This window comes from Alosa alosa, chromosome 10 (genome assembly GCF_017589495.1).
Source record: "Alosa alosa isolate M-15738 ecotype Scorff River chromosome 10, AALO_Geno_1.1, whole genome shotgun sequence".
NCBI lineage: Eukaryota > Metazoa > Chordata > Actinopteri > Clupeiformes > Clupeidae > Alosa > Alosa alosa.
In genome coordinates this window covers 23,912,657-23,940,647 of record NC_063198.1, presented here as the reverse complement: position 1 = coordinate 23,940,647, position 27,991 = coordinate 23,912,657, and the positions used below count along the sequence as shown (strand labels likewise).

The window sequence follows — 27,991 nt, the reverse complement described above, 5'->3', positions numbered from 1 at the left end:
ATTCAGTTAGAATGGAACTAACTGGAGTAAAACTAAATTCTAGAGAGAGTAGAAAAAAACTAAACTAGAGAGAGAAAAGATGATAAGTTACCGCTGGGTCCTGAAGATAACAGTCAGCAAGGCAAAGGCAACAGAGGCTCCAAGTCCCATGTCCAAATTCAAAAGCAGTGTGGACACCCAGGTGACCAGCCACACAAGCTACAGACAAAACATGTCAATGTGAGTAATCAGCAGTTGCGAAAGAAATGGGGTTAACATGCAAAGGGGGCAGCAGCAGCAGCTGATGATCATAATTTCTGTAGAATAATTCTGCAAACCAATATAAATATATTCCAGGATATGCCTCATAACCTGCCAATATAAATATATGCCAGGATATGCCTCATAACCTGATACTAACCTATGCCAATATAAATATATGCCAGGATATGCCTCATAACCTGCTACTAACCTATAGGCCTAAAATCTAGTGCTTGTTAAATAGTAAGCACTGTCTAACTCTCACCAGGTCAATCTTGTTGCTTCTCCACAGAGTCACCATATCATAATACTGCTTGAACATTCCTTTGAGATTCACAATGACAATGGCAGCTAGGACAGCCTGAAAGCCCAAGAAAAAAAAAAACTGTTATAATACAAGTCATAAATGCCCAAATTAACATAGCTACAATCTTTGAGGAAAGTTCACCTTGGGCAATTCCTGAAACAGAGGTCCGAGCTTTAGCACAGTCACCAGCACGATCACAGCTGAGGAGACCCCTGCCATCTGCAGCAAAGAGTGAGGGGGACTTGGCATCACATCTGTTTGCATGTGTGCAACATCTCAGTGGAAGAGAAAGTGGAATTTCTTCCAAATATGTAGTGTGCTATATAGCCAACTCATGATGTACATTGTGATTTTTTTTTTTTTTTTTGTTGCTAGACAAAAGCTTTGCTGCCCCTATACTTTGCCAGCTGAGAAACCTGGGATACGGTACCTGGGTTTTGCCTCCAGCACTCTCCTGGACGAGACTGCGAGACATGGAGGGGCAGACGGCAAAGCACTGGAAGAATCCTCCTACTGTGTTGCTGAGCCCCAGAGCCACCAGCTCCTACCACAACCAGAGCAGCAGAGACGAGATGGAGCACACGTTAATCAGAGGTCATCAGCACATTAATGCTGTTGTGAGTGCAGATAGCTTTGACGACAAGAAAACGCAATACCATGAGCCATATCACTTCATATCACTTGTTTGAAAATCATGCATATAGACTCTTTCAACTGCAGAAACAAACAGGAGCGTTCCCCAAGGCATTTCCGGTGGTACAGTTAACAACATTGAGCTAATGGTAACTTGGGGACAAAAAAGTCAACATTTTGTAGAGCATTATGCTAAAGTCTGATTCATTTTCATTTCAAAGTATCTGCGTTGGTTTTGAACGTTTCAACCGGAAACCCTCAAGGAACATATAACATGCTCAGAGTGATTCAGCTGTGACAACCACACCTTTGCATACCTGATTGCTGTCCACTTTGTATCCATGCTTCAAGGCAAAGGTTTTTCCTAGAGAGATAGAGATGGCATAGCCCACAATAGCTATGGCAAAGGCGTCCCCGATGACCTCTCCAAAGATGTTGAAGTCAGGCACACTGGGGGGGCTCAGCCTGACGGACGGAGACAACGCAGCCAATCAGTGAGCAAACATGACTAACAATTACCAGTTAATTACAAATACATACATACATTGATGGCAAATGACAGCTGAATATAGCTAAAAGAGTATAGTGTGCACACAGTCAGCACCTGAAATATGCACTGTAATATACTGTATATACAGCTCTGGAAAAAAATAATTCAGGATATATATATATATATATAATATATATATATATATATGTATACTGTATATATATACCGGTATATATATATATATATATATTTATTTTTCATATATTATTTCCATTCAGGCTAGATTCGTTGACTTGTAGGTGTTTCATAAACAGAATTATTACGTCAAGTTTTAGCTCTACGCTCCAGTGATCAATGCCTCTATTGATCACCATAATCGATATCACCCCTATGTGCATGTTCAGTATCACACATCACAGACAGTATCACTGATGTTCACGACTTTGTAACACCAGCAACACATTTAAACATCACGCATGCAGCAGACCCTGAGTGAGCCTCCGTGGTCTTTGTTTGGGAAATGAAGCGTGAGGTGAGGCAGTGTCTGGGGTTCTTGGTTGCAGCTGAGTGGCGTTATGTGCCTGCGGCTGGTCACCACCATGATATAATCATTTTGAGAGGTCAGCATCAGCCATCAGCACGCAACTGCTGACTGAATACATTTTCAATAGAAACTGCAGACATGCATTGACACAGATAACAGCTGCAGCTGTGTATTTCTGTGTCTCAAATTTAGAACCAGTGCACTCAGTAGATTCATATCATGCATTCAGTCTAGTGAAGAAGTGTGTGCAAAATGAAGGATGAGTTGTGGATCTTACCCGCAAGGAATTTCCCCAACCACAGGGACCTTGTAGGTACTTAGCTCTGCATAGGACGAGATCAGTGTTGCTGCAACAATCTAGGAGGAGAGAACAGCAAAGCATTTGTGCATCCACAAAATGAATACAATGGACATGCACACATGCACGCACACACACACACACACACACACACACACACACACACACACACACACACAACGGAGACATGCAAGTGCACTCAAACACACACACACAAGCAAACACACATAAACAGTGCTTGTGTGTGTCATTAAGTATGTGCTAGGGGTGCAGGTACACGTGTGGTGAATAAGAAGCCAGAGTTGTCCCCTGCTATCTGTGATAATTAGCCCAGCAGTGCTGTGTGGAGCAGGACGAGCGTGGAGCTCAGGGCTGAGTCAGCATACAGGCCGGCCGGCTGGCTGCCAGACTCCTACAGCAGCATAACAACATGCACGCCAGCCTGCCTCACACGACACAGCTGAGCTCAGATGCCAGAACTGTTTCTCGAAAAACTGGAGCTCAAATCTACAACTATACCATGGATGTGCTTGATTATACTTGAATGTCTTTTGATTACAATCAATTGAGAGATGTAATAGTATAGAGCACTGGATGAATTCGGAAAAAAGAACATAAAACACCAAATGCGGACCATGTTTTTTCATTGTCATATAATGTAATGGCTTTCTTAAAAACATGAGCGTGTAATGTGAAAATATGAGTGAAAGTGAAAGCAGGCGGCCTACAGTAAGGAGCTCCACAGGGACGGGCACAGGAAGCTTGTGTCTGTAGGCTGCGTTGAGCTCTTTGGCGATGATCAGAGCCAGCATGGACACACCACTGACCGCTAGCGTAGGGAGGTGGGTCTCAGGGAGTAGCAAGCACACATCCACCAGCGTCTAGCACAGAACCAAAGCATCAGAGGCAGTGTTAGGCTTGTTTTGGTTGAGTGCAATTGGTAGAGCCCATTAAAGGCGCAGTCCATTGTGCATGACGTTGTTTGTTTTGTTTGTGTTTATGTTTATATTTAAATTTCTTAGCAGACGCTTGTCCAAAACAACGTACATTATATTTTACCCAAGGACCAACAAAACACACCAGAGAGGTAGTTCACCCCTCCGTCAGTATTCTCAGAGAAACTCCACACAAGAGTTTTGTTTGGGAGACAGGCTGCCCCAAATTTGTTTTCAAGCCCAAAAATGTTATGGGCTTGAAATCGTACGATCACTGACTGCACCTTTAATGTTTGTGTGGTATGTAATTGGGCAGTTCTCCTCACATAGATGAGAGCAAGTGGGCCACTGAGGCGCGTCGGTGAGACTCCAAACAAGTACTTGAGCTGCGCTACGACGGCATGGGCCGCAGCGGCAGTGGTGTAAGCACGAACCACCGGCTCCGATAGGTATGTGCCCACGAAGCCAAACTGCACAAGACCCAGGACCACCTACAGACATACAGAACACATGAGCAGATCCACAGACATACAGAACACACGAGCACCTATAGACACACAGAACACATGTGATGATTTAAAGGAATTATCCGGAGTAAAATACACTTTAGATCAATTTACGGATGATTGGGAGTACATACGTTGAGTTGACATCAAAATCATGTCATTCGGATGTGTTTTGAGAAAGTTCGATTTTACCGTTTTTAGTCAAAACTCGTTAGCCTGGAAGTGACCAGGGCATGTAATTTCGCCGCTACAAAACGCTATTTTTATACCTCTTCTACAGTTCCAAACATTACACTTACGTGGTAGTGAGTAGAGGGTCCCTAAAGCCAACCCGAAGTATCCCGAGGTCTTTATGTGGTCGGATAGAGAGTCCAGAATGAATTTCATCAAGCCAGTACCTTTCCGGAAATGTTGCTACTGCAGCTGGCATCTTTAGGGGAAAGTCCATATAAAAATAGCGTTTTGTAGCGGCGTAATGACATGCCCTCGTCACTTCCAGGCTAACGAGTTTTGACTAAAAACGGTAAAATCGAACTTTCTCAAAACACATCCGAATGACATGATTTTGATGTCAACTCAACGTATGTACTCCCAATCATCCGTAAATTAGTCTAAAGTGCATTTTACTCCAGATAATTCATTTAACCTGCTATAGAGTGTGGTATATTTTTATATAAGTCTCACTGAATGAAATGTTTTAGTTTAACCTCTTATATGTTGTGAAATATGGTTACCATCCTTTGATCCTTAGGTATATTGAGATACCCCCTGTGTTATCTGAATCATCCCTCTGTAGGAATTATTAGTGAGAAGTATGTTTGTTGTAAGGTGAAGTGTTACCAGAATGTTTTTTTTTTGTGAACAAGGTTGCAAACAGTTGTGGGTTTTCATGAAACATGCGTGTGATCATAGCATGTGTGAGGGACCTGGATAAGGCCTGCCAGGACTGTAGTGGCGGCTGCCACCTGCACCCTGTGGAGGTCCCTGGCCGTGATGTCATACTCAGCGGTGGAGTTGCTGCTGTCCGAAATGAAGCTCCCTGGACCGTCTGGAACCAGGCTCTCTGTGACGCTGCCCACCATGATACTGAGCACGGTGAAGGTGCCTGCAGATGCATCCCAACAGAGAGGTCAAGCACACAACAGCATGAACACAATATCCATACACCTCCTATGTACTCAGACACTTTGACAACAACATGAACAAATTCATACCTCCCTGTTAAGAGAGACACCTAGACATGTAGTCAGACAGTATAGCTGGAACATGTGTGACATGTACAAAGGTGAAAACATTGCAGCAGATTCATCAGAGTATAGTATTAAATAGGTTTACGGAGTGTCTATTTACACCCCTGGTACGAATAGCCTTGGCCACACAGCTGAGCTATTCACACCCTGTGACATAACAAAAAAAAGACGTTGCTCACGTGCACAAAAAAACATGGCGGACATTCGTTTTTTCGTCAGCAGAAAGTGAAGAATTCTGAAACGTTTCGGCAGTAATATCTGTTGAGATTAAGTTTAGATTGAAAAATTGTGTTTTATTTTCATAATCTTGGTTCAGTGAACACATACAACCGTCAGTTTGTTAGTTAACAGAAATTTCGTGAATATGACGTTCAGGCTTTTAAACTAAAAGTTTACCTGCAAACACCATTTCCTTGTGGAAGAAGATTGAGTGCAGTGGTCACAGCAGGGTTAGCACGTGGGAGACCGGGATTTGATTCCCGTGTGATGCGTTTTGGCAGAGTGAGTGTGCATGTGTACTAACGTCTCTGGAGAGAAGGCGCGAAATTTGAACAAGAAATCTGTTCTCAAACGGAAGTTTTGATTGCAACAATAGTTCATTGCACCAAGGTTCATGCACCAAGGTGTAAATAGCATGCTGTACTATAAACACCAGGGTACGAATAGCATCCACTTCTAACAGTACATTGATGCAAACAGCATACCTTATTCAGAGTGTCTATTACACAGCTGAGCTATTCACACCCTGTTACATAACAACAAAAAAACATGTTGCTTGTTTTAAAATATATATATATATTATTACATTGTGTGATCAATATGCCAGAATAAATGCACAGGGGTGCAAATAGCATACACTGATATTTGTACCAGACGGGGTACTAATAGAAGACATTGCTGTGTGGACCTGGGTATGAATAACTAATAGAAGACATTGCTGTGTGGACCTGGGTATGAATAGCATACATTGATATTTGTACCAGACGGGTACTAATAGAAGACATTGCTGTGTGGACCTGGGTATGAATAGCATACATTGATATTTGTACCAGACGGGTACTAATAGAAGACATTGCTGTGTGGACCTGGGTATGAATAGCATACATTGATATTTGTACCAGACGGGTACTAATAGAAGACATTGCTGTGTGGACCTGGGTATGAATAGCATACATTGATATTTGTACCAGACGGGTACTAATAGAAGACATTGCTGTGTGGACCTGGGTATGAATAGCATACATTGATATTTGTACCAGACGGGTACTAATAGAAGACATTGCTGTGTGGACCTGGGTATGAATAGCATACATTGATATTTGTACCAGACGGGTACTAATAGAAGACATTGCTGTGTGGACCTGGGTATGAATAGCATACATTGATATTTGTACCAGACGGGTACTAATAGAAGACATTGACATTGCTGTGTGGACCTGGGTATGAATAGCATACATTGATATTTGTACCAGACGGGGTACTAATAGAACACATTGCTGTGTGCACCGGGGTACGAATAGAATTCACTTCTTATTGCACCAGGGTACGAATAGCATACACTGCTAATTGTACCAGGGGTGCAAATAGCCTTACCCATAGGTTTAAAATAGGTTTAGCCAGACAAAACAAAAATACAAACATGTTCACCTACCAATGGAGATGTGTCTGGAGGTGCCAAAGAAAAAGTAGACTAGGGCTGGGTAAAGGGATGTGTAGAGGCCATATACAGGAGGCAGAGAGGCCAGCAAAGCATAGGCCATCCCTGAAGAACACACACAGAGATTCATTGTCTTGGCTAATCACAACAGCACAATGTAATTGTATTCTATTACAAAGTACAAAGTAAAAAATACATTTCCATGCATTCTTACAAAATGGCGACAAATTCATGGCAATCCAAACTATTTTCAACTGTAGTTCCCCAAGGGTAGAATGTGCTACCAGTTGCTACAATAGCATGGGCTTCAAAAACCTCTCTAACTACCTTCGTCTCCATCCTGTCTCTTCTTTATCTACGTCACTTGACTTAACGTTGAATCATCTCTTATACAAAGTTTGTACTGATTGTTGCCCTATTGTGTCCTTTTCACACTGTACCGTGATTGCTCTGGATGTTGGTCGCTTTAGACAAAATGATCAGCAAAAGGATTAAATGTAAATGTATTAATGTAAATAATTTTCATCTTACCCTGGGGAAGGTGCATAATTCCAACACTAATGCCAGATACAATGTCAGGCATTCCATAGTCCCAGATGGAGTACCGAGGCAGCCAGTAGAGAACTGGAAGGCAGCTTACCACCTTCCTCTTCAGGTCAACCACACTGCATCTATGTGCCAAGGCAAAGTAGCAGAAAACACGGACACTCAAGTTTCTTTTCTCAAAAATGAGACTCTACATAGAAACATTTTGTCTGAATCTCAGAAAGCTAAAAAAAATTCTCGGGATGAATAAGTACCGGTATCTATCTATCTATCTATCTATCTATCTATCTATCTATCTATCTATCTATCTAAAGCTGTCTGTCCCAATACAATAACTGATTTCACTCCATTATACACAGAGGCTAGTAGCCATAATCTTTTATCTGATATGATCATTTTTTTATGAACAGCAATAGATTCACTGTTTGTATTGCTATATTTAGTTTCCCTCAAGTTGAAATGTTGACATTAAATCAAATTAGAGCAGTGTAAACTAACTTTAAGCTTACATTAAGCTACTCTTTCATTTAAGTTGAAGTTTAGGCCTACTTTTTCCATCAAAAAAAAAATCATTTGGATCAGGATCAGGATCATTTGTGAAAGTTAGATGTACCTGACACGTTGTTTGAGACACTTAGCAAGTGGAGGATGGCGGCCATTGTAATCCAGTCTCTGTGTTAAATCCTCCAGGCTCTGCTCGTCCATGATCTCTCTCTGCACAGTCACCACCGCATTTCTCTTTGCCATCCCCATCTTCTCTCCTCCGTATCACCTCTCCTAAAGACACAGACAATTCTACAGAAATACCTAAAAACATTTAGTATTCTCCAAATCTGAGTGATCTCAGTTTCAGTTCCAAATGATGTACTGATTCACTACACTACTCCTTCACTCAGTGACATATAAGGAATAACATGATTCAAATGTACAATGGCAAAGCACAGGCTAGTTTTTGTTGAGTGTTACAGTAGATGTGTATATAGCCATGATAAGGGGTGGGGCCTATGATGAAGCAGAGTTTGACCCCACTGACCAACTACCTGTCACTGCATAAAAGCCCACTTGAAGCTAATAACTCAAGTACCTATCTGTTAACCTGGATACTATTTAACATATTAAGACAAGGACCAATTACTGTGGAATTCAAACAGTTTTCCATGTTTCTCAGTTTATTAGCTGGGTTTGAATGGAAAGTTACTTAGTTGCAGGAAACGGCAACAGACAACAGGACGTAACTGATGACATTTGGTTAACATACAAAGTGGTGCTCCTAAAGATAGGAAGCAGGAATTGGAAACACCTTACACTACAGAAATATGATTACTGAAGCAGAGAAGGGCAGGGGGTTATTATGACGCAACTTCAAAGTCCAAAGTTTCACTTTTACCCATCTTTTCACAGTCTCCCCTTTTCTTCAGTGTGTTAGAAATTATTTAATGTAGTGTGAGCTGTAATATACACCGATTTAAACAGATATAAACGGGTGAAGGTAATGGGTATTTAGCGAATGGTAATCCAAAAAGACTTAAATCACAAAAAGTAATTTTACAGAAATAAATAGATAATTATTATTCAGAATTACAATATCACCATAGCCCATAAGATGGTTGCCAGGCCTTAAATAAATATCTCTATTGATATGGCACACAAGGAATAAAGCAAATCCAATAGTGATAAACATACATTGTTACAAATAGAAGATAGGCTGTATGCCAACTGAATCCCAAAAATGACCATGAAAATTATCATAACCTAAAGTTAGTGGCTGGGGTCCTGATAAACGCATACCGTAATTTACCATTAGAAATGCATGTAAACTAAGATGGTGTGGGATGGGAGACCCAGGGCAACCCAGGTTGGTGCTGGATGTGTTGATGTGTTTTCTTCACTTCTCTTTGAGTTTGTTTTGTTGAGTGTGAGATTCCATTTGAAAAAATGGTAGGTCTATTCATGAACTCAAATTATTTTTCAAGTACTTAAATTAAAGATGTCTCAGCTCTGTCAACTAATCTAAACTAAAGAGGCGATGCTGAACAACACCTGTGGTGTGGTAAGTTAATCTATCTGATCATTGATGCATCTCCATTAATGACTGACACCACCACTGTTGGTGGTTGAGACTCACTCACTCATACCAAAGATGGTATTAAATTGTTTGACATTTTTTTTTGTTGAATTTTTTCAATGTGTATTATTTCACATTACAATTTATTATGAGATAGAATAGATCAACTCACCACATTCATAATCCAAAATCCTCTGACGAATTACATTTCTATAGGTATTTCATGAAGCACAAATATAGTAGGACTACCAGTAAACCATTTGCATTTACAGGGCAGCAAATGGTGAGGGAGAACATCCTCTGTAACCAAACAATGTACATGTGGCTTACTAAAGCCATAAGGACAGTGGTCCCTTTAAGACCATGATGTGTTGAAATCTGAACCAAGCCCTCCAGACTCTTTGCAGATATTCCAAAGGTTAGCAAATATGACAGGGCCATATGTTAGGCATACTGAAACATAACTGGTTCAAAACATAGAGGTAACAGATAAATGAAATATCAATGACCTAATTCCAAGGCCAGACTCCTGAGGTCTCTGTGCTTGGAACAGTAATGTTAGCCCAGTGTTCTCTCTCTCTGGCCCCCACACTTGTCTCTTGACACATCAGCATCTATTTTTAGGTTTGTTGCTCAGCAGGACGCGCCAGAGACAGAGTAAACAGATCTAACTCAGCTCCCATAAGGCACTGCCAGACCCCAACCCCCCATCCCCACGCTCACCCCGAGCCATAACTGCTTCATGCTCGATCGACAGCAGTCTCACTCAGCTGAGAGATTGTTATGGACATCTAGTGTCTAAAGAGCACTGATCCCAGGAGGACGCTCACTGTGGTATGGGGCAAAAAAAGCTCAATAGTGCATGTGTAAATGAAGTGTAATTGCGTTTGCTTCATTTGTGCTTCACTAACGAGGGCTCAGGGGCAGAAATCCAAGCTGTTCCTCTGAGCTAAGCTGGGCTGTGAAGTGGGCAACTACAGAAATGTTTTATGGTCTTGGCATAGATATTCATTATCAGCAATGTGTTTGCCCTAGTTCTAAGACACATCTTAACACATTTTAAACAAATGTACATATTTGATATTTTGAAAGAAGAGGTACGGCAAGTTTTAAATAATCTAGTATGTAGGACATGAGGAGGCATTCTGGTGCAACATTTCATGCATGTGCCTGCAGTGTCTCATGTCTCCTCTCCTTTCAGTTAAAGTGGCCTCACACAAAGATGAATTTCTTCATTCACGATGTCTCTACACTAGACACACTTTGACTGTTGTACTGTTCTAGAGTTCTGTTTCTCTCACGTATCCCTGTCTAACTTGGACAATAATGGATCTGAAGTCGAGGCACGGCATTTCACTGCTGGACCAGCTGAACAGAATGAGAGACACTGAGCAGCTGACTGACGTGGTGCTGGTGGCCGAGGATGTCCGATTCGCCTGTCATCGCGTGGTCCTGTCTGCTTTCAGCCCGTACTTCCGCGTCATGTTTACCTGCGGATTGCGTGAGTGTGCAAACCGTGAAGTCTTTCTACGCGACATGCCGTCTAAAAGCCTCGCTCTGCTCCTGGAGTACATGTACAGCTCCAAGCTGCCACTCTCAAATGAAAATGTGCAAGGTATATCGGTGGCGGCCTTTCTACTGCAGATGGATGATGTGTTTGCCCGCTGTCAGCATTACATGATTGAAAATATGGATGTCAACAACTGTGTGGGCATATATTACTATGCGCGTGACCTGGGCGTTGAGGATCTGGCTGATCAGGCGCGGCGCTTCCTGCAGCAGCACTTCACCCAGGTGTGCATGAGCGAGGAGGTGCTGGAGCTGGAGGCCCACCAGCTGGCCATGCTGCTGGGCTCCGATGACCTCAACATCGCCCGAGAGGAGAGCATCCTGGATGTGGTGCTGCGCTGGGTGAGGCATGGGGCCTCCACACGGGGAGGAGACGGCCTGGGTCAGCCTCAGGGTCAAGGTCGGGATCAATACCTGGCAGAGCTCCTGCGCAAAGTGCGACTTCCATTGGTGAGCCCTGACTACCTGCGCGAGGCCATGCGTAGGAACACGACTCTGCTGGCCAATTCAGAGTGTATGGAGATGCTGGAGGAGGCCTTGGAGACCACGGGCATGCACCCAATGGCGGCTCCGCGCAGACTGAAGTTGCGCTACGGCATGGAGACCACTGACATGCTGCTTTGCATTGGCAATGACACTGAGGGCATCCGCACACGTCAGGGGTCCCTCGCCGACTGCAGTTTCTGCTACGCGCCAACCACTGCGCGCACCTATTACATCACTTCCCCTCGCTACGGCGACGCACTTGGATACGTGTTTGCAGGAGTAGTGACAGAGGACAACCAGATCATAGTGGCAGGTGAAGCTGGTGTGCGCAGGAGGGCAAGGCAGAAGGAACAGAACGTGGAGATTTTCAGGTTAGAAATGACTTATTACAGTAAATTACATTACTCTATATAGGCAGCCATTTAAGCCAACATTTAAAACTATCAGTGTCATGGATGTCAGGAAAACAAAAGTGTTACTGAAAGACTTTAAACATCAATCCTATTGGTAATCTTGAGCATGTAACATGCTCAGGACTTATTCTGTTTATTGCTTTGACTTGTAACCCTTTTCCCTTGTCTCCAATTCAGATATAACATTGATGCCCAAGGCACCTGGTGTCATCTGTGTTCCGCTGAGTATCGTGACTCCTATGCCCTGGGGTCACTCGGGGATACCCTGTACCTACTGGGTGGACAGATGAAGCTAAAAAACCAGCTGCTCATGACCAACTGTGTGCAACGCTGGTCCATGCAGGGTGGACCCTGGCGAAGCGCTGCCCCTCTGCCCTTACCACTGGCATATCACACAGCTCTGCGTTTCAAGGACCGCCTCTATGTGCTGGGTGGCCGAACTCCTCAGGTGAGACATAGGAGGACGCAAAAGTGTATAAGTATATATACTTTTTTGATCCCGTGAGGGAAATTTGGTCTCTGCATTTAACCCAATCGTGAATTAGTGAAACACAGCACACAGTGAACACACAGTGAGGTGAAGCACACACTAATCCGGCGCGCAGTGAGCTGCCTGCTACAATGGCGGCATTTCGGGGAGCAGTGAGGGGTTAGGTGCCTTGCTCAAGGGCACTTCAGCCGCGGCCCACTGGTCGGGGCTCGAACCGGCAACCCTCCGGTTACAAGTCCAGAGTCCACAGTGTGTCTGTGTGTGTGTGTGTGTGTGAATGCGTGCGTGCATGGATTAGGGCAAGCAGGGATTGTACAGGTTGTAAACAATAGCACCAAAAACATCAGTTTGCATGAGTGAAAGCCAGCTGTGCAGCCTTTAGGTAATTAGCGTGCTAGTTTTAGAACAAAACCCCCTTTCTGCTGCTTTAACTACGTTTTTATGGAGCAGTTATGTCAGGTCTTTACATTTTCTGCTTTTAAAATGTCTTAACTTCATGTTTAAGAGACCTCTATGTCCCTCTGCCTGTGTGATGATATGTAACTTCCCCCTCCTGTGCTCTGACACCTGTTGTGGCTCGTCTGGTCCTCCCTCTGACAGACGTATCTGACTGACGAGGAGCCAGACCGAATGAGCAACCGGCTGCTGGAGTATGACCCCGAAAGCAACCAATGGGCAGAGCTGGCCCCCATGAAGTACTCCAAGTACCGCTGCAGCGCTGTGACCCTGAACGGAGAAATATATGTGCTGGGTGAGGGCAGAGCAGGAGGGGCTTTTCTCATAGAACAATAATGTGGCTGGCATCAGAGAACTTTGTTTTTGAGTAGAAATATGGCTTGGATCAGAACAGCTTGGATGTTTTTGAACAGAAATATGACTTGGAACTTTATAAAAAATCTTTTTAAAAAAAATTAGTGTGTTGAAGAATTTTCAAGTAAATAGATGATTTATGTATGTTTAAAATATTTGGCAGATGCTTTTCTCCAAAGTGACTACTATTTTAAAAAAAAAATAAAAATAGATTTAATAGCTTAGTCATTTCTTGAAATCACATTTTATGAATGACAAATCAAATCTGAGCAGTAAATATAACTCCTGTGTTGTGATACTAATGCAGGTGGCATAGGATGCGAGGGAGTGGATCGGGGACAGTGTCGGCGCTGCCTGAATGTGGTTGAGATCTACAACCCTGATGGAGACTTCTGGAGGGAGGGACCACCACTGCCATGGCCAGTCCTCTCTCTGCGATCAAACGCCTCCAATGCTGGAGTGGTGGATGGAAAAATATATGTGTGTGGATATTACAAAGGAGCAGGTAATTTTGCTGTCATATACAGTCTATGAGATGATCACAATTTAAATCAATGTTAGTGCAACGAGGGATATAATCATGTTATGAATTAACTCTCCCCACAGCAGGTACTGTATGATGCATTCCAGAATTTAACTTAAATTATAACTAACATTAGCACATCCCCCCCATAGAGTCAATGTACACCATCATATGAGAGACCGTGGGTTTGAGAAAGGCACTATACAAAAAATACTATTATTATGACTACCTGACCAAGAAGTATCCCATGCCCAATAGACAAGAGTACTGATGGCTCAGGCTACATGACTCAATACATTTTCAGTGTATTGCTCATGAACATACAAATCTTCCACCCCAGATCGCTTTGACAACATAACCAAGGACATTCTGGAGCTGGACCCTTGGGAGAACAGCTGGGCAGTGGTGAGGAGGCACGTCCTGATGCACGACAACTATGACGTCTGTTTGGTGGCCAGCCTCAACCCCCGCGGACTGCAGCCACCTCCTGCCGACCTCGTGGACGAGTAGACGCATCACATCTCATTGCTGCTTCTGTGTGTGGCCAGATATGCACAGAGCCAATCTATCGCCAGTAGGCTGCAACTGCTTCCAGCGTGATATACAAGAGCAAAAGCAGATTCTTCACTAGTGGCTCACTGCTGCAGGGGGATGTTACACACAAATGAAGGTGGACAAATTTGTCGCAGAACAAAAGGGGTCATTCTTATTCTATTTTTTATTGTAGTTAGTTACCCAATACGTTTCATTCTGCTTCTTTTGATCTTATCATGCCACTGAAAATCTCACTGTGTGTGGATGTCCCAAGTGGCTGAAAGTGCTGTAAGCCACAGCTTAATCAGAGAAAAATTAGTTTGTAAATATTAGATTTTATTTTGTATTGTTTTAAGCTGTAGTGGAAACCTTTGTCCTTTTTGTGGAGGTTATACTTTTCATGTGTCTGTCTTGGCTCCCTAGTAATGCATACTATTAATAATGCATCTGTCCATACCCAACTCAATGTTTTAAAGTCAAAGTCAAAGTCTGCTTTATTGTCAATTTCTTCACATGTCAAGACATACAAAGAGATCGAAATTTAGACTGTGTTTGTATCATGAGCTCAGCCCAGGGCTCACAGGAATGGTATGGAATTGTTGTTTATAACCATGTTCCAATATTCGATTTTCAGCACTATTGCAGATAAGCAGTGATGACTTGCAGAGACTGATGGCAACCAGAAACTATTCACACTTTACACTGAAACATGCACATTTACTGATATGAGTACTCATTAAAACAGCACTTTAATAAAATTACCAGCAGTGAAGTGTCAGAATGTCACAATGACATTCAGAGTGTCACTTGTCTTGCAAGGTCCTACTACTGATGTTTTTTATAAATATTTATTGCTGAAACAGACAAAAAAATTGCTTGACAGAACAAAATCATAAAAATACATCAATACATCAATCTTCGTTGTTTTTTGTTTGTTTATTTTTTTCAAACAAATTATCACTCTCTAACAGATATTCAAAATGTCCTCTTTTCGTGCACCATATATATTTATCATTTATCCTATAAAGCTGACCTCTATTGTGAACACCCATGGGCTGAAAATCGGAACAATTTATGATACTGCCAAGGGAGCCTTCAAAATCAGTCAGAGTCATCAAAGTCAAAAAGATTCCAGAGGCTTTCATTGGCCTTCTGAGGAATCCCAGCTTTAGCCTTAACCTTAGCTTTCCCTTTTGGTCTCCTGTCTACCCCATCACAGGCTGACCAGTGCTGGACACTGTCAGTGTTCTGTGACCACATGTTCCACACATGCTGTCTGCCATTGCCATTATCATTATGCACGCTAACCTGTTTGTTCTCCTTCAGCGTGAAGGCTGGTTTGATGTTCTCACGGAGTGCTTTGTTTTTGGTCTCATACATTGGATATAATTCATCATCATCCTCCTCCTCTTCCTCTTTGTGATTTGGTCTGGACTTGTGGAAACCATTTCCTTGTCCAGCCCCCCTATAGACAGATGGAACATTCTGTGGAATCAGGGCCCTCCTCTTGCCTCTGGGCCTCTTCTTCGACCATGTCTTCTGAGGTCCACCACATGTGGAGAAGTTAGGTGCCATGACCTCTTCTCTGGCAGGCATCACTCTATTTTGGGGTTTGTCAGCGATGGCCACCATTTGAGAATCCTCCTGCATGGATCCCAGAAAGCAAGAGCTCTGCATGACTCGCTGTCTCAGTGCATACTGCCGCCTGGGCTCCTGCAGGGCAGAGCCAGAGACTATGTCAGCGTCCCCAGCAGCCTTAAGCGCCTGTCTGCAGAACGACTGCTGCCAAAGGCTTTCGTTCAATCCATCAGAGGCCATGTGCATGACTCGTTCCTGCTGGTTAGTGGGGAGAGGACACAAGGTGGCCTTGGTAGGGACTGTCTGGTCATAGTCTGTATTGGTTTGCTTGGTGGAGGAACTCAGAGGTAGAGTGGGCTCTGAGGGTTTGGCGTGAAGGCGAGTGGCACTAGGGCCACAGAGCCGGACCCCCTCGAAGACCCGTTTCTCTTCACTCACCACACAGAACTGCTCCACCAAGCCAGGGGAGGTCTGGACCTCGCTGCTGACCATCTGCACTGGCCTGGAGGCAGATCTCTGGGACCGAGCCTCTGCTGTGGCTGTGAGTAGGGACTGCAATTCTACTAGCACAGTCTGCTCTTGGCCATGCTCCACCTTCAAACTATCCATGTTTCGCTGCAAATCCTGCAGATGGGTGCTCAGGTCTTTTGTAGCAGTGACCAACTATTTCAGAAAGAAAAAAAAAAAAAAAAAATAGTAAGATACAATTTTCCATCTACCTTGCAAAATGTAGCTCAAATCTTTTTAGTATACATCAGTTCAAAGTTACCAGCAGACCACCTTCTGACCATTTTACATTGGTGCCTTACCTTAGCCTCTCTATCTTCCATTTCTTTGAGTGTCTGACTCTGAGAGTTCAGTTTCATGATCACCGCCTCAATCTTAGGTGTAATGCCATCCCACACACTGGCCATGCTTTCCTTTACTGCAACACGTAAAATACAGTCTTTTAGTATCCCATGTTAACACAATCTAAACTAAATGCTGACCTCTAGTTTTGGACATTTAGCACTTGACCTGTGCAACTATAGCCTACAGTTTGTCAACTCAATTGATGCAAACATGAAAATCACATCACTCATAAAAAAAGGCTGAGCTTACTTGTCCTTGTAAGACCATTTATTCCTTCCACAAGACCTTTGTGTGTGGCCTCACCGCTGTCATTTACGTTTTCCAACAGACGTATTACCTGAGAGTTAAATAAGGGTTATGGTTAATAATAATAATAATAATAATAATAAACAATAACTTGGACTTATATAGCTCCTTTCAAGGTACCCAAGGGTTGTTGGGTTGTTAAGGGTCAAAGGACTTAGTGAAAAGAAATGTTTGAGGTGCTTTTTGAACATGCCATAATGTGTCATAAAGCAAGATGAGGAATTGCAACGTCTCACAAGTTCACCTACCTTTTCGAGGGAGTCGTGCAACTTCAAAAACTCATGGTGGATAGTTTCACTGAAACGGGTAGAAAGGACTAAAGATTTTCTCCATATTTGCATAAATACTACATTAGAAGTTGGCACATACATATTACAAGACTATGACATACCTCTCTGATTTGTCTTTTGCTCTTTTCTTGTCTTCTTCAAACCTATCTAGCACACCAATGGTAGGTTTACTGTTGGTGGTACTGTGAGTTTCTGTGTCTCCACCAAATAGGTAAGGCTTTGCATGGTAATTGGCAGAAACTCTCAACTCACTACCCTAAGAGACAAATTTGCACCGTTATTTTTCATAAACATACAAAAGAAAATACATCTATGCTGTCCCATCTTAAAGCCAATCCATGTGTATACAGATCATTTTAGAAAAATATTTTTTTAAAGCCAATCCATGTCAATTCATGTTTACAGGTCATCTAAAGCCAATCCATGTTAAACAAATCTTTATCCACAGTAGGCCATAATGTACATGACCTGTATCATGGATTGGCTTCAAAGACAAAACAGTGCAGACCTGTATGCACATGATTTGGCTTTAACCCTAGCAACCAGCATAGCAACCACATTATTTAGCATAGCAACCACCATACGTACCCTACTAACGCCATAGCAACCATCTTAATTAATCACCCTAGCAACAACCTAGCAACCACCATAGCAACCACATTATTTAGCATAGCAACCACCATATGTACCCTAGCAACCATCTTAATTACCCTAGCAACAACCTAGAAACCACCACTACAATGTGTCCCTCGCAATCAGCATGATTACTCTAGCAACCAGGGGTGCGTTTCCCAAAAGCATCGTTGCTAACTATGTTAGTATGGAGCTAAATTTGTCTCAATAATATTTGTATATGCGCAGAGGGGGATCCACAAATATTTCTTGATTTGCATGTGTGTTTTGATATCTACAAGTAAAAAAATGATATTTGTAACTCGTATATTGATTTTTACAAATATAGATGTGCATTTGTAAATAAAATGCCATTTCTAAAACCGAAAATTTCATTTGTGAAATGTGATTTTGCATTTTGGATCACCAGCATTGGCTTTCCAAAGTTCGCGTGTTTTGAGGCGTTCTTCACATGAAAGTCACAAATCCACCGTAAAATAGGCCTACTTTTAATTCACTCTTAAATCGCAATCCTATGGAGCAAATTTGTCTCAATATATTTTATATAGAGGGGATCCACAAATATTTCTTGATTTGCATGTGTGTTTTGATTTCTACAAGTAAAAAAAATGATATTTGTAACTCGTATATTGATTTTTACAAATATAGATGTGCATTTGTAAATAAAATGCCATTTCTAAAACCGAAAATTTCATTTTGTGAAATGTGATTTTGCATTTGTGGATCACCAGCACACGATTCTTCGCTTTCCAAAGTTACGTGTTTTTGAGACGTTCTTCACATGAAAGTCACACAAATCCACACGTAAATAGGCCTACTTTAATTCACTGGCACACAGAAATCGCAATCCTATGGAGCTAAATTTGTCTCAATAATATTTGTATATGCGCAGAGGGGGATCCACAAATATTTCTTGATTTGCACGTGTGTTTTGATTTCTACAAATAAAAAAATGATATTTGTAACTCGTATATTGATTTTTACAAATATAGATGTGCATTTGTAAATAAAATGCCATTTCTAAAACCGAAAATTTCATTTGTGAAATGTGATTTTGCATTTGTGGATCACCAGCACACGCATTCTTCGCTTTCCAAAGTTACGTGTTTTTGAGACGTTCTTCACATGAAAGTCACACAAATCCACACGTAAATAGGCCTACTTTAATTCACCGGCACACAGAAATTGCAATCCAGTAGATGGCGACATCCACAAATATTTCTTGACTTGCATTCGTATTTTGACATCCACAAATAAAAAAATCATATTTGTAACTTGTAAATTGTTTTTCACAATTGTAGATGTGTATTTTTAAATGAAATGGCATTTGTAAAACTGAAAATTGCCTTTGTGAAATCTAATTTTGCATTTGTGGATCACCAGCACACACAGTTTTCGTTTTCGCATTTGTGGATCAGCATTTGCGGATCACATATTTTTGAGACAAACTTTGCGCAGAGAAGCCACCCAGATCCACAAATAGCCTGCTGACACTTTCTAATCCAGTAGATGGCAGTGTTGTTCTATGGGACTCATAACCAAAGATTCTTTGCTCATAACACACAGAGCTAGCGAACCTAGTTCTTAAATCTAACAAGTTATGCCTTTTACAACAAGCTTTTTGATGGAAAAGTGGTGTTTAATTTCCATAATCTTTGTTTAGTAAACGCATAAAACCGTCAGTTTGCAAGCGAAATCAAGAATTACAATCTTTGAGTTTGTTTATAGTTACCTAGCAACCTTTCACAATGTCAGTTCTTGCAGTTCATTACCGAGTAAAAAAAAAAAAACAGCTGGCAACGTTAAAACAGCTGTTCAGGTGGGCTCATAGAATTGGAAGTATATATGAAATTTTGCGCTGAGCCGGGATTTGAACCAACAATCCTTGGGGTCAGAGATCACTCCTCTAACCACTGTGCTACCACATTTCTTGTAGGCCTACATTACAAACTGACGGTTTTATGCGTTTTTTTTTTACTCGGTAATGAACTGCAAGAACTGACCGTGTGAAAGGCCCAATTGATCTTTTTCCAAGTTTACACTGAATAAGGAGAGGTAAATAGGCCTATTATTTAGACAGAAGTAGCTATTGCACTGGTAAATAGATCACATAAATTCCCATTGAGAGACTGTATAGCCTACTGATAAGATAGCTAGCAGGCAAACTAACTTAGCTAACGTTATATTATCACCATTTTTTCTTTTTTCTACCTGTAGGCTATAAGTTAACCCTTTGTTCACGGCCTGCTTAAACACAGCGATTGATAGGCTATCAATCACTAATAAGGTCGAGATTACACTCAAGCGTCTGATGTTCATAACTCTGTTCTAGAATCTTTGGTTTTAACACTTAAAGCCTCGGTTGCTAGGTAACTATAAACAAACTCAAAGATCGTAATTCTTGATTTCGCTTGCAAACTGACGGTTTTATGCGTTTACTAAACAAAGATTATGGAAATTAAACACCACTTTTCCATCAAAAAGCTTGTTGTAAAAGGCATAACTTGTTAGATTTAAGAACTAGGTTCGCTAGCTCTGTGTGTTATGATCAAAGAATCTTTGGTTATGAGTCCTATAGAACAACACTGCCATCTACTGGATTAGAAAGTGTCAGCAGGCTACTTGTGGATCTGGGTGGCTCTCTGCGCAAAGTTTGTCTCAAAAATACGTGATCCACAAATGCGAAAACGAAAACTGTGTGTGCTGGTGATCCACAAAATTAGATTTCACAAAGGCAATTTTCAGTTTTACAAATGCCATTTCATTTACAAATACACATCTACAATTGTGAAAACCAATTTACAAGTTACAAATATGATTTTTTTATTTGTGGATGTCAAAACACGAATGCAAGTCAAGAAATATTTGTGGATGTCGCCATCTACTGGATTGCGATTTCTGTGTGCCAGTGAATTAAAGTAGGCCTATTTACGTGTGGATTTGAGTGACTTTCATGTGAAGAACGTCTCAAAAACACGTAACTTTGGAAAGCGAAGAATGCGTGTGGTGGTGATCCACAAATGCAAAATCACATTTCACAAATGAAATTTTCGGTTTTACAAATGGCATTATCTATATTTGTAAAAATCAATATACGAGTTACAAATATGATTTTTTTATTTGTAGATATCAAAACACACACGCAAATCAAGAAATATTTGTGGATCCCCCTCTGCGCATATACAAATATTCTTGAGACAACTGTTACCAACTAACATGGTTGAAACTATGTAAGTACGACACAACTGTTTCCCAAAACGATTGTTTGAACTATGGTGGTGGAACTTACATAGTCCGATGCATCGTTAAGCTACGTTAGTGTTTCCCAAAACCATAGTAGCAATGAACCTTCATGACCACTATAGTTGTGTAGTTACAACTACACCTCTCGACCTGTGGTAGAATGATAGTAGAATCATAGTTCCGGGGATCTTCATGTCAAAAACGTCACTGACGCCAGTTATTTGTGTGCAAATTAATAATTATAAATAGATTTAGGTTTCTGGTTGATTTACACTCCACCATACATCCATATTTTAAAATGCCTAAGGCAGAAAATAGAATAGAAAAAAAAAAAATAGAAAAAGTTAAAAGTCAATTTGCAGCCACATGCACAGAAGTCATACACCTGCAGATAATAATAAGGTGCGCACTTTTTGATCAGTCAGTTGAGAATATGTAGCCTTTGATTTTCGTGGAGTGGGGGATTCCTTGTTAGTTTACGCAAACCTGGCCAAGAAAGCTGATTCTGATAATATGATCTGCCCAATATATAGACTTATATAGACAACGGTGTGAATATTGTTGTCAAAATCTCAATCCAGATTCGAACCCTTGGACAGGTGACTGTCAATTACTGCATACTGGCGGCTTCCATCAGCCGGCCTTAACGCACTGCGCCACAGAGTTGACGGCGTAAAATGGGTGAATAGGGGTTTAATAACAATAGAGTACACAACTGTTAGCCTAGAAATCTAGACGCACCCTAGCGGCGGCAAATTAATTTGCTCAGCCTGTACGTCTAGTATCAAACCATAGGGATTTCTATTGGCTGACGCCGTGGACTTCATCCAATCACAACGCTCTATTTTGTTAGAGTCTTAAGGCGGGCTTAACAGGATAACGACAGTCCTGCGACTGTGAACAACAAGAAAGGTGGCTATGGCGAACGAAGAGCGGTTGTTTGCGTCGGCGAATCGGCGATGGCGTCAACTTTGGAGGAGTTGGACTTTTCTTTTCTTTGAAAGTTGAGCAACACAATGCACTTAAGTCATTACTTTCGAAGAAGGATGTATTTGCCGTTTTGCCGACCGGATACGGATATGGTCGTAGCGCTGGCCTATTGCATGCCTAGGCAGTTTGAAAGACAATTCTCTGCCCGCCCCTTGGATTAAGTGAGGTGAATGGTTTGATTCCAGACTATACATTTCAATGATATAGGATGGCCCGCCAGGCTACACAACTGTTTCACTAGCACATTTAAATGACACGTGTTAAACGTTAAGCAGTCGTTAATTTACAAGGTCAGTATATATAAACCAATGAATTAACTTGATGACTCTGAATAAAGAAAAACAGAGATGATTCATGGATTAAACTAAGGTAGTCCATCATTAAAGGAGAATTCCGGTGTGATATTGACCTAAAGTGTATTGAAACATGATACCGAGTGTGAACGTATGTCTCATAGCCCATCTCGGCTTGTCCCCTGCACTCCAAAATCTGGCTAGTTAGCCCGATGCTACCAACAGCTTTTTCAATAGTGGTGCTTCGCATCGGGCTAGCCATGCAAATAAATCACTGTTTTACACCCATTTACGAGGCTCAATGTATCTCCACACTTCATTGGTAGACTTCGAGGGCCCTGACATTTAAAACGAGACACTGAGAACTTTGAAAAAGCACTGGTAGTTTACTTACAAGGCGATTTATACAGACAGTATCTTCCACGAAGTTTAGCGTTTGCAGCCATCTTGAATTTAGTCACGATAAGTCGAAAGCAACGCGAGTAAGAATGAACTGGTATGATAAGGGATCAGATTCCAAAAATAATTCAGTGGAAATGCATGGATTCCAGTTTCTTCCAGTAGCAGCAACTGGAATCCATGCATTTCAATAGTTGAGTAGTTTAAATAGTTAAATGATTTAATAGTGAATTATTGTGAGGACATTTATTTTGAAACAGTATTTTTGGGCAGAGGAAATAGTTGAACATGATCTGTAGTCTTAAGAGAGTCAGATTGTATGCTTAAAGCCTGAGGCAGAGTATATAGTTTAAAAGTTAAATGTAGATAGTGTAATGGATGCTTGTTTTTTTGTTAATATCTCAAAGTATAAAGTTTACAAAAGTGAAAAATACATTCCTCAAGTGTCCTTTTCAAGACCTACGCTGCAAAGTTTGAACGAAGTTTCTATGTTAACCCTTAGAACCCGATTGACGCAAAGTGCGTCAAAAAACACACCCTTTCTTCTCTGTTACATTGTTCCGCGACTGTTCATCGCAACGAGATGAAACCTTTATTGCATGACAGAGAAGAAGTGGGGCTTTCCAAAGAGACTACGCACTTGTCTGTACGATCAAGTATGAAAATAAAAAGAAATCATGAAATTAAATCAAATTGCATCATATTTACAGTCTATACTCATCTGCGTTCACCTGCACACCCATTACTCTCGTTTGAATTACTCACGAACCCGTGATCGCATAGATATGGCAAGCATATCAGATGAAAGAGGAGAAACAGGGCTATCCATTGGTACCATGAATATCGATCTTTCTGGCTTATACAGACGAAGTGACTGCAAAATATTAGTCATGTACACAAACCAATGCACAAACCATTACTCTCGTTTGAATTACTCGCGGACCCGTGATCGGATAGATATGCCACGTATGTCAGATGAAAGAGGAGACACAGAGCTATCATTTGATACCAAATACAATACCTTCTGGGTTATAAAACAGACGAAGTGACAGCAAAATAATAACTTCATATAGCTGGACTTACCCCACGTTTTTGTCTGTTTTTGTGGCAAAGCATGTTTATAATCCAACACTATCGTGTGTTTCTCTATGGCAAAACATGTTCATAATTCGGTTTTGAGATCCTAGCAAATTCCTGCATGGCATCCAATTCAAGGCTCACATTGCATCCCAATTTGTTCAACAAAGAAACACCTTTTTTGCCTTTACTTTGTTCATGGCAATGCAGTAAAAAGTTTCATCATGAGTGCATACACCATAGTCACACATGCTAACAGGCAAACTTGGGTCAAGTCAGGTCAGATCAGTTCGTGTCACAGATATGGAGCGCAGAATGGTCATTTTTCATTGCTAAATAAAAAAAGGCATTTATTTCCGTAAATCACACACCACATATTTCTGTAAATTGCTCAGCCCCAGAGTATCCCTCCAACATGGCAATTATATTGCCCGATTCAGGACAGCCTGCCCTACACACACATGAAATGCATGTAGAGCTATGAGCTTGCTGTGGTGAGATACAGGTCAAAATATAAGAATTTTTATAATATGATTTTTATATTTTAATTCTTTAAAAATCAAATTTTTGATTAGTACTAATACATGACATGATGGCAGATCTGGATAGCCTAGACTCTGCTGAAAAAAACAATATATAATATGTGTGTGTGGCACTTACAATGACCAGAATAAATCCTTATGAATAAAGGTAGTGAAAATGCCCTAAAAACAGCTTAGGGTTCTAAGGGTTAAACGGTTGTAGCTGAATTAGACGCAGACATTTGGTGGGAAGAAGAAGAAGAAGACTTCGGATAACAGTACAGTGCATTTTCATGCACTGTAATAAGAAGAAGAAGAAGAAGAAGAAGACTTTGGATAACAGTACAGTGCATTTTCATGCACTGTAATTATAATAATAAGACGACTCCGGATAACAGAACAGTGCATTTTCATGCACTGTAATAATAACCTATTACTATATTCCAGAAATATAGGGGAAACTGAAGAGGAGTCAGTGCACCCCAATGTATAGTATTAGGCCTACTGATATAGCCTAGTAGTAGGCAGTGTATATCAAACCACCTAGATATGGTGAGGGTGGCTTAAAACGAGGTCAGGGGGGCTTTCATGTAGAATGTAAACAATAAATATGTCTAAAATTATGTTTATTGTGTGTGTGACTTCAGTACTGTTCACATTGACATTTTAAAAGCAGACATACAAGTAACTCAAAAGTTACTTTCTCTGGTAATTAATTACTTATGATGTACAGTAACTGATTACTTTTGAAAGAAGTAACGTTTGTAGATTATGAATATACTGCATATATCCTAAACAGTAAATGTCACCTTGTGTCCATTTGGAACTCGCTGTGCTTGATCATTAGCCTGGGTGAACCCAGACAAACCCTAACAGGTTTACCCAGGCTACTTGATCATGATGACAGCGGTAAATTATTTATTATGTACAGTATAACCTACATCACCAATTCTGAATATTGGGCTACTTCTTATAATTCTGCACACCGAACCAACTAGGTTACAGAACTGAGGATCATGAGCTGACCAGCCCTACCTCCTCAGAATTTTGTTTGGTGTTCCTTGAAGAAAAAGACACATCCTGTGATAGGGCTTGGGAATTTTCTGGCCAGAACTGAGATCCCAGTAGAAACTGTGAATCTGTTAAGCTTGAGTAATCACTGCTGGTTCCACTCTTACTGGACACCTTGGATCCTCTGATATGACAAAAAAGGCTTCATCTTTATACATTGCTTGCAATAACATATTAACCATATACAGTAATGTTAACTTTAAGTCTTAATTTGATTAGGTATATATGTGTGGTAGGAAGCTAGGACAATTTTTAAGTTACTTGCCCAGATCCATACGGTATGTTTAAAATTTCCTTTATGTTCCAAGTGTTGGTCTTCATGGTTCTTTCCCTTTGTAAAAACAAAAGTCATAACAACACCATTAAAACGGATAAATGAAAACAATTAACCCAAACAATATGCCCAAAAACAGGAATCAAACTGCTAACCAGATAATGTTAGCCAACATAACGTTAACTTTAGGTAACACTAGTAGAAGCTAACAGTACACTAGCACTATCTGATTGTAACTTACAATCAGATTAGGTTAGGTTATAACTTAGGTTATAACTCTTACCTTAAACGACGTTGATAATCATCGACATTTATCTTCCCTGGACTTTTTCGGATGTAAATGGTGGCTAATTACTGAACTGGTTTTAAACTACAGCATGAGCTAAATAGTGGCGATGAAGACGATCTAATTTGGGCTACTTGTAGGCCTACAACAGTTACGTTAAAGTTAGGCCATGGGGAAACCACGGCTCGAGCCCAGCGCACGTGCTGTCTAATCAGTGTAAGCACCAGAAACGTCCCATAATTGTTTATTAGGTGAACCTGGCACCTATTTTGATTTAATCAAGGTTTTGCTAGGCTACTTTCCACACCTTTCTCCACCTGCCGCTGTTTGTGATCATTGTCATTCAATGGAATGTGCATGAAACTCCGTAACAAAATGTGTAGCTATTTAATATCATAATATTTATAGGTGTGGGCATATTTGGGAGCTGAGTATAACGTTTATAAACAAACCTTTGCACAGGCGTACGTTCAGACATGACAAGATAATCTTTCGCTGACCGATAATGCACAGCATTGTCCGGCCTAAAAACAGATGTTACCTACATCGAATCAAAGAGAAGTAACTATACTCTTTGATCGAATTCTGTAGCCTGTCGAATTTTATTAGTCTGGCGCCTACTATCAAAATGTTACCCCACTGTCACACTTCTTGCAGAATTTGTTGGCTCATTGTATCAAAACTCACAGCTAAATACGATTTAGAGATAAACAAATTACATCTATGCCAAATGAAACTCTGCAATCAAAACTCAACAATCCTTTTTACAAATGTAATTATTGTAACAAAACCATTATAGGCCTAATACACACCATTTGAATTACCCTGTACGTCTACGTAGAGTTGATGACTACATTTTGTTACAAAAGGAATTAAACACGCCAAAGCGTCCTACACCTAATGGGTAAATAATCAATGAACAGCTAATTCTAAAAATGCTTCAGTTCTCCAGGTGGGTGAGGGCAGTGTGCAGTACTGTGGTGATGCCATCTTCTGAATATGTTTTTTTTTTTCTGTAAGCAAAATTATAAAGGTCCTGGTATATTACACGTGAAGTATTTTACAAGCCTCTCAAAGCATCATCAGTCAAATATGCAATAAGGTTCCATGAATATATCTGCTGCTAAGTAGGCTATTTGATATAGTATACAGTAGCTGAAGGAACAGTTAGTGTAGTGCAGGGGTCATTTATTCTAGCAGATGAGATAGATTTTAAAATTTAATTTGGTTCCAAAACGCTATATCCACCATTTTAACGAACTTGTATAAATCTTCTTTTTTTTTCATTTGGTTTTCCAAGTAATTATTTGAGTAAAACTGTAATTGGGTAGGCCCATTGTTAGGCTATTTGATATACTGTATCTTTACACAATCAAAACAATTTCAATTAGATTGATATGACATATACACAATTAAATAGCATGACTGAATTGTTTAAAAAAAAGCATGTTGGAACCATAGACTGTAAAAAATAGGTTGGAACCAATCCAGAGACCAAACTCTTCTTAGTCTGAGAGACCGCGAGACTTGGCGGATATGCCCTTCTCGTTGACCACACATAACAGGAAGTATTTCTGTCTTCCATGTGAGGCAGTGTTCACGCTATCAAAAGGATATCGAGCAAGTAGCAAGGTAAGTACGCTTTTTACAAATTCTGTATCAAGTGTATCTCACCAACCATGTAGAATTATCATCGATACCTAGTGAGGAACGTAAATGGCTAAGAATTGATAACTATCTAGCAGCTATCGCTGTTTACGTCCTGCAGCTGACCTACTTATGAAATGGCTAGTTTCTGCGTCGTCAACACTAGCTTACTGCGATAACCCATGACTGAAAAAGGATGTGTACTTTCGTATGGTCATATTCAGTCTAAGTAAAA

General features: G+C 40.8%; 4 protein-coding genes across 6 annotated transcripts in view; 2 read left to right on the top strand and 2 right to left on the bottom strand.

The window, feature by feature from the left end:
* Positions 1–61: 61 nt before the first annotated feature.
* Positions 62–8,556, bottom strand: slc26a6l (solute carrier family 26 member 6, like). Its single transcript, XM_048254288.1, has 12 exons — positions 8,020–8,556; positions 7,392–7,531; positions 6,855–6,965; positions 4,880–5,058; positions 3,774–3,938; positions 3,241–3,393; positions 2,492–2,571; positions 1,498–1,645; positions 978–1,091; positions 689–766; positions 506–601; positions 62–198 (listed from the first exon to the last, which is right to left on the bottom strand). The coding sequence occupies exons 1-12, from the start codon at positions 8,157–8,159 to the stop codon at positions 88–90; spliced, it is 1,515 nt and encodes a 504-aa protein (XP_048110245.1). The 5' UTR covers positions 8,160–8,556; the 3' UTR covers positions 62–87.
* Positions 8,557–10,181: 1,625 nt separating this feature from the next.
* On the top strand, positions 10,182–15,211 carry kbtbd12 (kelch repeat and BTB (POZ) domain containing 12). 2 transcript variants are annotated; one of them, XM_048254285.1, is made up of 6 exons: positions 10,182–10,305; positions 10,756–11,897; positions 12,117–12,387; positions 13,030–13,180; positions 13,547–13,744; positions 14,103–15,211. In XM_048254285.1, exons 2-6 carry the CDS (start codon positions 10,798–10,800, stop codon positions 14,270–14,272), a joined length of 1,890 nt encoding a protein of 629 aa, XP_048110242.1. In that variant the 5' UTR covers positions 10,182–10,305; positions 10,756–10,797; the 3' UTR covers positions 14,273–15,211. The 2 variants fall into 2 exon arrangements, with proteins under 2 accessions (XP_048110242.1, XP_048110241.1); XM_048254284.1 differs by having other exon boundaries at positions 10,673–11,897.
* Positions 15,212–15,273: 62 nt separating this feature from the next.
* The window catches only part of LOC125301643 (interactor of HORMAD1 protein 1), a 13,405-nt gene continuing 687 nt past the window's right edge, over positions 15,274–27,991 (bottom strand). Inside the window, exons 1-8 of one of the 2 annotated variants that reach the window (XM_048254286.1) lie at positions 26,107–26,407; positions 25,815–25,880; positions 25,514–25,673; positions 17,424–17,578; positions 17,281–17,329; positions 16,976–17,063; positions 16,684–16,799; positions 15,274–16,537 (exon numbers count right to left, since the gene is read on the bottom strand). In XM_048254286.1, the coding sequence (XP_048110243.1) occupies positions 15,398–16,537; positions 16,684–16,799; positions 16,976–17,063; positions 17,281–17,329; positions 17,424–17,578; positions 25,514–25,673; positions 25,815–25,870 (1,764 nt within the window). In that variant the 5' untranslated portion in view covers positions 25,871–25,880; positions 26,107–26,407 and the 3' untranslated portion in view covers positions 15,274–15,397. Of the gene's footprint in view, positions 16,538–16,683; positions 16,800–16,975; positions 17,064–17,280; positions 17,330–17,423; positions 17,579–25,513; positions 25,674–25,814; positions 25,881–26,106; positions 26,408–27,991 lie in introns of those variants that run through there. The other variant, XM_048254287.1, reaches the window with a different exon arrangement.
* Positions 27,625–27,991, top strand: part of si:ch211-197h24.6 — a 16,290-nt gene continuing 15,923 nt past the window's right edge. The window contains exon 1 of the mRNA XM_048254294.1: positions 27,625–27,741. The gene's annotated coding sequence lies outside the window, so the exon portion shown is untranslated. The remainder of the gene's footprint in view (positions 27,742–27,991) is intronic.